At 47.5% G+C, this 10,107-nt stretch overlaps 1 protein-coding gene across 1 annotated transcript; it reads left to right on the forward strand.

Annotated features, from left to right (window-relative positions):
- ZNF304 (zinc finger protein 304) lies at positions 1–7,876 on the forward strand. Its single transcript, XM_008706536.2, has 3 exons — positions 1–562; positions 2,598–2,724; positions 4,425–7,876. The coding sequence occupies exons 1-3, from the start codon at positions 530–532 to the stop codon at positions 6,242–6,244; spliced, it is 1,980 nt and encodes a 659-aa protein (XP_008704758.2). The 5' UTR covers positions 1–529; the 3' UTR covers positions 6,245–7,876.
- The last annotated feature ends 2,231 nt before the right edge of the window (positions 7,877–10,107 follow it).

A 10,107-nucleotide genomic window follows, 5' to 3' on the forward strand; every position in this document is an offset into this window, starting at 1 on the left:
GGGTACCAACTACATTACCCAGAAATCTGTGCTCGTCGCATAGACGCCGTGCCAATGACAGCCCGGAAGACAGGCGTTTCCCGTCTCCCCGCGCCGCTGAGGAGGGACTTCCGGCGTCGCCATCGTGACGTCTTTTGCCTGTGCCAAGATTATCCGCAGTGGCGGTAGAGGCTCCGGGACCGGGGCGGGTCCGCTTCCCACGCGGCTGTTCGGAACCGAGCAGGGGAGATCGGTAAAATACACGCCTTTGTTGCCCTCCGTGAGCCCCGTCGTGGGACCGGCTGCCTTGCGCGGAGGTGTCCTCCGGGGCTGCGCCCTTCCCGAGGCCTTCGCATCTGCACTCTGTCCTCGTACGCCCCCGGCCGCGGCGCCCTAAGCCTGTGCGCGTTTTCACACGGGGAGACAAGCTCTGAGGGCGGCGGACGCCCCAAGGTCTCCCCGCTTAGTGGAGCTTTGGGGTTCCGGCTGAGCCCGCAGGGCCTGCCCGGTTTGCCAGCTTCTCACGACCCGGTTCTGCTCACAGGATTCCATGGCGGCCCTGGCGCTGATGGACGGGGCTCAGGTGAGCAGAGGGTCCCTCAGGCCCTCACCAATTAGGATAGAGGGTGGCGTGTTCAAGCACCTTCCTCCTTTGCCTTCAACTCTCCCTGCTCTTGAGTATAAAGGCGGCGGAGGGCGGTCACTCCTGGCGGAAATGTGGCGAGGTTCCCAGTACCGGCATCGATGGGTTGTGGTGTGTGAGGGTTTCCAAGAAGCAGGAGCCAGCTGATACAAATACTTGGTGGTGAGAATGAATTAGGATTGTTGCAGGAACCAAAGGTCCCTGTTACATCTGGTGAGAACACACAGCAGGTGGTCAGGAGTCAGGCCTGGAATGGCAGCCTGAGGAGCTGGGCTTATGTTCTGATGGTAGTGGGAACCATGGAAGATTTGGAACAAAGATGGGAGATGATCTGACTTAGGTGTTAATAGCCTTTCTTCTGGCTGCAGAATGGAAAGATGTGGGGGTGGCATGGGGCTGGGCAGGGAGACCAGAGTGGAGCTTACCTCAACAGACCAAGTGAGTGTTGATGGTAGGTGGACCAGAGCGGCGGCAGTGGAAGTTAGGGAAGTGTATGAGTTTGGTATCTGCTCTTAAAGTAGGGCCCACTATGAGACATAGTGATATTCTGGGACTGTTTACTTTTCCTTCTGTCTGCATTTGAGTCTGGAGACCATAAAGGGGGGCCATTTCTAGCCCAGCATTCTGAATCCGGGCCAGGAGTTATATAGAGAGGTTCCTACTTCTGGCAGCCAATAGGATGAGGACTGAGGGTGGATTGGGCCCAGGAACAGCGTAGTGCAAATGTTGGAAGGTAAGATTGAGTTGGGAGTCTTCAAGGAACCACAGATCTTAATTGTCTGTTGGGAATAAAGTCAGGAGTCAGGCAGGAATGGCAGGCTGAGGAGCTGGGCCTCATTCTGAGGGTGATGAAAGACATGGGAGATTTGGAGCAGAAGAGAGAGGTACCTGACTCAGATTTTAATGGACTCCCTTTGGCTGCTCTTTGGTTGAGAACAGAGTATGGGTATGAGTGGGGCACTTACTGCAGTAGGCTGTGAGTGTTGATGGTAACTGGCCCAGAGAGGTGGCTGCGGAGGTGAGAAACGTTGGTGGATTTTGTATAGCTTTTAAAGCATGGTAACCAGATTTTCTGGTGTGGAGGGTGAATGAGAGAAAGGGATAAGTTGTGGGTGACCCTGGGGGTTTTCGTTTGTTGTTTTGTTTTGTTTTCTTTACCTGTTTGAGTGATGGAAATGCCATCAACTGAGATAGGGAAGCTGGTAGCAGGAGTAATTTTCTGTGGTAATATTGGAAAGTAGGCTTTTCTCTTGTTTAGTTTAAGAAGTCCCAGAGACTCCTTAGTTGAGACGTCAAGCTGGATGCAGGTTTTTAGTTCTGGAAGAGGTACTGGTTGCAGAAGTTCAAAAGGTGGTAGCCAGTATGTGGAATGGGGTGGAGTTGTGGGCTACATTTAGGAGGAAGTATCTCCAGGTCATGGCGGCAATGCAGCTAATAACAAGAAAGTTGAAACTTGGGACTGAGGACTGGGTCTCTTGCTTAGGCACTGGGTGACAGTGGTGCCTCTCACAAAGATACATGAGCTCTTCCCACATACCATGTGCAGAGTGGCATGGGGGGGTGTGCCCTGTAGGTGCATATGTTGTGGACCAGGAAGTTGGTGGTAGTGGTGGTTCCAACCGGGAAGAAGGTGGTTCAAAGAATGATGTACATGTTGGGAGAAGCATGAACCGATGGCCTTAAGGTTGTGTCTGGGAGGCCTGGTCTGAAGGACACCAGGAGAACTGGCCAGCAAAAGAGTTTGTGCCCTTCATGGAAGACCCACAGCTGACACACTATCTATCGGCCCACCTGCCTGGCTCTGGGCCACACACAGCGATCAGAGAGACATGAGGGAGCAGGCACTAGTGGTGCCAAGACCTGGTATCTCCTCTGAGGTGGGAGGCTGGGAGGAGAGGGACCAGGGGTGGTTGTGTGAATGGATAGACTGGGGACTCCTGTTACCTGTGGGCTCAACTGTCCCCCATCATGACAGGGCTGTGTGACCTTCGAGGATGTGTTCGTGTACTTCTCCCGGGAGGAGTGGGAGCTCCTTGAGGAAGCTCAGAGACTCCTGTACCGTGATGTGATGCTGGAGAACTTTGCACTTGTGGCCTCACTGGGTAAGTCCCTGTTTTATCTATTGGTATATGGCAAATTGCCCTACATTTAGAGGCTTAAAGCAGTAAAAAATCATTGTTTCAGTGCATCAGGAACCTGGTCACAGCTTACCTGGATCCTTTTTGCTTAGGCTTTCTCATGAGGTTTCAGTCAAGCTGTCAAGCCAGGGCTGTGTTCTCATCTGAACAACAGCCTCAGGAAGAATCCACTTACAAGCTCACTCATGTGGTTGTTCACAAGATTTAATTTCTTGTGGCTTGTTGAACTGTGAGAATTAGTTCCTCTCTGGCTGTTGACCAGTGGCCTCCCTTGGTTCCTTGTCATGTTGGCCTTTCTGTAGTGGACCTCCTAACATGGAAGCTGCCTTCCCTCTGAGCAAGTGAGTAAGAGAGAATGCTCGGGATGGAATCCGGTCTTTTTCTAACCTGACCTTGAAAGTGACATCCCATTATCCTTAGAAATGGGTCAGGCAGTCCAGCCTACAGGCAAAGGAAGAGGCTTACACAAGGGCAGGAATACTATTCCCAGGGCCATCTTAGAGGCTGCCTTCCACAGGCCCTCACATTCCCTCCAGTGTCCCTTGGGTTTAGTTATCCCCTTGTTTCCAAGAGGCAGCTCTTTTTGTCCAGCCAGCTCAGTGACTCTTCTCCCTCCCTTCTTTGGTTCCCCGAGTAAGGAGGGCTGTGGGTGCCAGGGCTGGGCTGTGTGTAGTCTCCCCTACCTTGCTGAGCAGTTCCAACACTTTCTGCCCAAAGTCTTGCAGGAATGGGTTAGGAGTTCAGGGCTGTTTCAGTCTGTTCAGCGGGTTCAGCATGGCTTGTATACTCCCTGGCCAGGTAACTCTCCAGATCCATGGTACCTTGGTGTCCCAGGTTCTGCCCTCATCCCATAGCTGACATTTCCTGGGGCCTGAGCATGCCAGGAATTACAGGTACGGCTGTGGTCATTGCTCGTGGATGTCTCAGGGCTGTTCTGCTAAAACCTCCCTCGAGGTTCTGTTTTTTAACATTTAATTTTCTTCTCTGTGATGCGGGTCTGCCTGGGCCATTTATCTGCCCTGTGTTTTCTTGACAACTTCAGATCCCATGTGGTGGGAGGCCCAGTTGGAGAGGGGCAGGAAGTCCTGGGTGTCTGATAGGGCAGACCTGACTCTCGCCACAGTGAGAGAGACCCAGAGATGGTCTGGCCTTGCAGAATGGGAGCTGGGGGAGTGGCATGGTAGTGCTCGGTTCAGATCACACTTTCAGCCTGCCGTGTGTTCACCAGTGTCTCATTCATTTTTCTCTGCTCTGCAGTGCTGGCTACTTTCATGTGGAATGAGTTGTGCACATATCCTTAAACAATCCTTAATAACCAGATACTTATTCGCAGTCAGATTTTCCTGGGCCCGGACACATCTTTCTGCACAGAGCTCAGCTGGCACCAGCAGCCAAGGCCCTACTCCATAGAGGAGTGAGCTGGAAAACTCTCCTCTGTTCCCAATACCTTGTACCACCATTGTGTCTACCCATCCTTTCTCCTTACTATTAACTTTAGAAGCCTGGGACCGACAGTGGGCCTTTCCTCGCTCTGATCCTGGCTCCCTTGTCCCACCAGCAAGCCAGTGCCCTCATTTTTTGGTGTTTCACACACACGTATGTGATGGGGCTGCAGCTGTTCACCAAAGTCAACGTGTACCTCACCATCCTCTTTCTGCTTTCAGGCTGTTGGCGTGTAACAGATAATGAGGATACTCCTTCTGAGCAGAGCGTTTGTATAGGAGTGTCGCAGCTCAGGACTCCCGAGTCAGGTGCATTTATCCAGAAAGCCCACCCATGTGAGGTGTGTGACCCACTCTTAAAAGACATTTTGCACTTGGCCGAACACCAGGGATCACACCCCCTGCAGAAACTATACACACATGGCCCGTGTGGGAGAGGATTCTTGTTCAGTGCAAACTTTTACCAGCACCAAAAGCGATATAGTGGAGAGGATCTCTTCAGAGGGAATGCTGGTGGGGCCTCATATATGAAGAGCTGTGCAGTCCACATGTTATGGAGACCCTTTACTTGCAGGGAGGAAGGGGTGGACTTGGTGGACAGCTCTGGCCTCTTCCGTTGCCAGACTCCTGGCCATGGGATTATTCCATGCAAAAGGACTGAGTTCATGGAATCTTTCCTGCACAGCGCCAGTCTTGGCCAACACCAGGGAGACCATGATGGACTGGTGCTTTTCAGTTGCATTGACAATGGGAAGGGCTTGCTGAATACCTTTACTCTCCTTGGCAACCAGATAAGTCATAGTGAAGTAAGACCTTTTAGATGCCTACCATGTGGAAATATGTCCAAGGAGAAATTAGCACTTAATCACAGAAGAGTGCACAGTGGAGAAACATCACATGTGTGTAAAGAGTGTGGAAAGGCCTTCATTCACCTGTCTCACCTAAAAATGCACCAGAAATTTCACAGTGGAAAAAGACATTACACATGCAGTGAATGCGGGAAGGCCTTCAGCCGCAAAGACACACTTGTTCAGCACCAGAGAGTTCACACTGGAGAAAGGTCTTACGACTGCAGTGAGTGTGGAAAAGCCTACAGCAGAAGTTCCCACCTCGTTCAACACCAGAGAATTCACACTGGCGAAAGGCCTTATAAGTGCAGTGAATGTGGAAAAGCCTTCAGCCGTAAAGATACACTCGTGCAGCACCGGAGATTTCACACTGGAGAAAGGCCTTACGAGTGCAGCGAATGTGGGAAGTTCTTTAGCCAAAGCTCCCACCTTATTGAGCACTGGAGAATTCACACTGGGGCAAGGCCTTATGAATGCATTGAATGTGGAAAGTTTTTTAGCCATAACTCAAGCCTCATTAAACATCGGAGAGTGCACACAGGAGCAAGGTCTTATGTGTGCAGCAAATGCGGGAAAGCTTTCAGCTGCAAAGACACACTTGTTCAGCACCAGATAATTCACACTGGAGCAAGGCCTTATGAGTGCAGCGAATGTGGGAAAGCCTTTAGCCGGAAAGACACACTTGTGCAGCACCAGAAAATCCACACTGGAGAAAGACCTTATGAGTGTGGTGAATGTGGGAAATTCTTTAGCCATAGCTCCAACCTTATTGTACACCAGAGAATTCACACTGGTGCGAAGCCTTATGAGTGCAGCGAATGTGGAAAATGCTTTAGCCACAATTCCAGCCTCATTCTACACCAGAGAGTTCACACCGGAGCAAGGCCTTATGTGTGCAGTGAATGTGGAAAAGCCTACATTAGTAGCTCCCACCTTGTTCAACACAAGAAAGTTCACACTGGAGCAAGACCTTATGAATGCAGTGAATGTGGGAAATTCTTTAGCCGAAACTCTAGCCTCATCCTACATCAGCGGGTTCACACTGGAGAAAAGCCTTATGTGTGCAGCGAATGTGGAAAAGCCTACAGTAGAAGTTCCCATCTTGTTCGGCATCAGAAAGTTCACACTGGAGAAAAGCCTCATGAATGCAACAGTTTTGGTGGTCCTTTAGCTACATCTCTGGAACTTGTTTAGCACCAGAAAGCTCACACTAGAGAAAGGCCTTATGAATGCAAAAAGTGCTCCATCTCCTCGTTCGACCTGATAGGATTCACAACTGAGAAAATCTCTCTGAGTACCCTTTGTGAGGGAACCATCAGCCGGCAGGTGAACCTTGTACATTCATACAGGTACCATGGAGAGATTCCCAGTTAGTACCACATAGGTGGGAAGTGAGGTGCATTGCACTTTCTAAAGTATCCAGGGCTCTTGACAGAGTTATATCACTGCCAGTGCCTGTGGCGGAAGCCATCTCATTGCTACCAGCTGTTAAAGGTCCCACGGTGTGTGTCAGTCACTCCAGTATGCTCAGGGAAGGCAGACCCCTGTGCTCCCCACTCTGTTCTCTGGAGGGAATCATGAGTGTTCTGAGCCCAGTGAGGTCCTCACTTCCTCCCCCATGACTGGATTCTGGGTGGACATGATCCAGCTCTGGCTAAGAGGATCTGAACTGGAGTCTGCTGGGGATTTCCAGACAAGATTTCTCTTCATGAACAGTGTTGACTGTAAACATAATAACCACAAACTCATTTGTCTTCTTCTAAATCACCCATCTTTAGAACTGCTTGCCCCATGCTGCTCTGAATAGTGCAGTGACACAGGCCTGCTCTGGCAATCTTTACTCTGGTGTGTGGTGGGATCTATTCACTGTGTGGAATGGATTAAGAAAAAGTTGGGTTCTTCCACCATGAAGGGAGGAACACCTGTTGTCTGCATCTACTGTGTGTGCCTCAGAAGGGTCAGCAGGATGGCAGAGAACAGATCGCAGTCTAGCTGGCCTAATTTGCATTGTGCCCAGGGTTTGCTAGAAAAGAGCGAAGAGCTTTGTGTGCCTCATCGTGTGGCCTGGAAGGCAAGATTTCCTGTGAGCCCAGAGTTCATTTCTGAGGAGGGCATAGTTGGTGTGAAAAATCTCTGGTGCTTCTGGAAACATGAATCGGGTCTCTTGTTCCTGGGGACTCTCCCATACTCCCCAGCACTTTTGAGGGATTTCTGTCTGCTAGATCGGCATAGGAGCCAGTTCCCGATGTCCAGAATCCCATGGGCAAGCGTCATTGACTGGAAGGCCCATGGGGCAAGGTGGGGCTCGTAATTGGTACAGAACACAGATTATGGAGTGGGGATGAATGTGGCCAATGAGGATATGTGTCTTTTCTAGCAGAGGCATCTTCAAATGTCCATATGATTTTTGTGGGATGAGAGTATAGAAATTCTCAGGACCTTCGACATCTGTATCTCCTGTGGCCAAGGCCACTGTCAGTGTCTAAAGGTTTGTGGATTCCTGTACCTCCCTGGGCTGTTGATGTTATGGCCATCACTACACAGGCAGGAACCTCAGCACGGACGTAAGAGAGATCCGAGGATAGGGCTTCTCTGACCCAGCTAGCATTCCTAGTGACTGAAGTGGACATGGATTTCATTGCTGTCCAGTTTTTGCTGACATTGAGTCAGGGTTCATCCTAAATTGGGAGAGGGATATGGGAGAACCAAAATAGTTGGCAGATGTGACTTTCTAAGAGGGATGGTAAATAGGGACTTTATGGGGAACATTTAGTTCTCAACTTTATCACGGTATGATTGACATGAAATAAACTGCACATATTAAAGTATGAAATGTGTTGTTTCAGCATGTGTATATACTTGTGAAACCATCACCACCATCAAGATAATGAACATATTCAACACAACCAAAAGATTCCTTGTGTCCCTTTATAATCCTATTGTCTCAGTCTTTCTAATACCCCTTCCCACAATTCATAAACAACAAGCATTTTCTAGAATTTTATGTAGACAGAATCATGTGGTATATACGTTTGGGGAAGTGGGGACTCTCACCCTTCTCACTATCCATAACTATTTTGAAATTAATCCATCTTGTTGCATGTATCAATAGGTTGTTCATTTGTCTCGTTGAGTATTATCCCATTGTATGCATATACCACAATTGTTTTATCCATTCAGCTACTAGTGGATGTTTGGGTTGTTTCCAGTGTGGGGCTGTTACAAATAAAGCTGCTCTGAAGATCTGTGTGCAAGTTATCACTTAATAGCATTTCGTTATATAAATATACCAGAGTTTGTCTGTTCACCTACTGAAGGACATCGCGGTTGCTTCCAAGTTTGGCAGTTATGAATAAACCTGCAATATACGTTTGTGTGTAAGTTTTGTGTGAATGTAAGTTTTTATCTCTTGGGTTCTAGCCAAGGAGTGTGATTTACTGGATGTTACAGTATGTTTAGATTTATAAGAAACTGTCTTTTCTTTTCTTTCTTTTTTTTTTTTTTTAAGATTTTATTTATTTGAGAGAGCACAAGTGGAGGGAAGGGCAGAGGGAGAGGGAGAAGCAGATTCCCTGCTGAGCAGGAAGCCTGACATGGGCTCGATCCCAGGACCCTGGGATCATGACCTGAGCCGAAGGCAGACGTTTAACCGACTGAGCCACCCAGGTGCTCCTGTAAGAAACTATCTTGCAAAGTGGCTGTACTGTTTTGCATTCCCACCAGCAATGAATGAGAGTCTCTGTTGCTCCATATCTCGTCAGGATTTGGTGGTGTCAGTGTTTTCAAACATGGCCATTGTAATAGGTGTCATTATTGCTTTAATGTAAAATTCCCTAATGACGTATGAATGTCATTTTCATATTCTTTTAACACTGTCTTTTGCAGAGAAGAATTTTAATTTTAATCAAGTTCAAATCAACCAGTTTTTCTCAAGGATTGTATTTTTGGTGTTGTATATAAAGCATTGCCAAATCCAAGGTCACCTGCGTTTTGTTCAATGTTGTTGTCTAGGTGTTGTGTAATTTTGTGTTTCGCATTTAGGTCTATTATCCATTTTGAGAAAATATTTGTGCAAGTGTAAATTCTGTTTCTAGACCATATTTTAGAAAGATTTTATTTATTCATTTGAGAGAGAATGCACAAGCCGGGGGAGGAGCAGAGGGAGTAGGAGAAATGGACTCCCCGATGAGCAGGGAGCCTGACATGGGGCTCTGGGGCACCATCCCAGGACCCCTAGATCATGACCTGAGCGAAAGGCAAACACTTAACCTTTAATTGACTGAGCCACCCAGGCACCCCTAGATCAATTTTTTTAAACATGAGGATGTTCAGTAGTTCTAGCACCGTTTGGTGAAAAGACTATCCTTTCTCTACTGAATTGCCTTTGCTCCTCTTTCAATAATCAGTTGACTGTATTTCTACTGATCTAATTCTAGACTCCCAATTTTTTTTCCGTCTATTGAGATAATCATGTGGGTGTGGGGTGAGTTTTGGTGGGGGAGGGGTGATTTATATGGTATAATCCATTAATTGATACTCAGGTGTCAAATTAACCTTGCATTTCCTGGGACAAATCCCACTTGGTCATGATGTATGAACCTTTGTATATGTTGCCAGGTCAGTTTTCTGATGCTTTGTTAGTGTATTTTGCATCTATATTGATGAGAGATAACAGTTTTGTAGATTTCTTGTGGGATCTCTGTGTGACTTTGCTATCAGAGAAAATCTGACCTCAGAAAAAGTTTGGAGTGTTTCTTCCTTCATTTTATGGAAGGATGGAAGAGTTTTTGAAAGATTAGTGATATTTCTTTAAATATTTGCTAGAATTCCTTAGTGAAAGCGTTTGACCCTAGAATTTTCTTGTGGGAAGACTTTCAATTCATTTTTGGTCAAAATTTGCTTAATACAGTCCTACATAGATTTTCTACTTGTGTCAATTTTGGATAATTGGTGTGCTTTAAGAAATTTTTCCATTTCAACCAAATTGTCTGAGACGATAAAGATTTTTATAATATTCTCTTATATTTTCAATTTTTGAAGGGTCAGTAGTATCTTCA

The sequence above is a fragment of the Ursus maritimus genome, unplaced genomic scaffold (genome assembly GCF_017311325.1).
Source record: "Ursus maritimus isolate PB19 unplaced genomic scaffold, ASM1731132v1 scaffold_19, whole genome shotgun sequence".
Classification (NCBI taxonomy): Eukaryota; Metazoa; Chordata; class Mammalia; order Carnivora; family Ursidae; genus Ursus; species Ursus maritimus.

Bases quoted from the DNA above. Each gene is read 5' to 3' on its own strand.
- ZNF304 (XM_008706536.2), top strand. From the start codon at position 530: ATGGCGGCCCTGGCGCTGATGGACGGGGCTCAG. The intron at 563-2,597 runs GTGAGCAGAGGG...CCATCATGACAG, and splicing joins CGCTGATGGACGGGGCTCAG to GGCTGTGTGACCTTCGAGGA. The intron at 2,725-4,424 runs GTAAGTCCCTGT...TTCTGCTTTCAG, and splicing joins TGCACTTGTGGCCTCACTGG to GCTGTTGGCGTGTAACAGAT.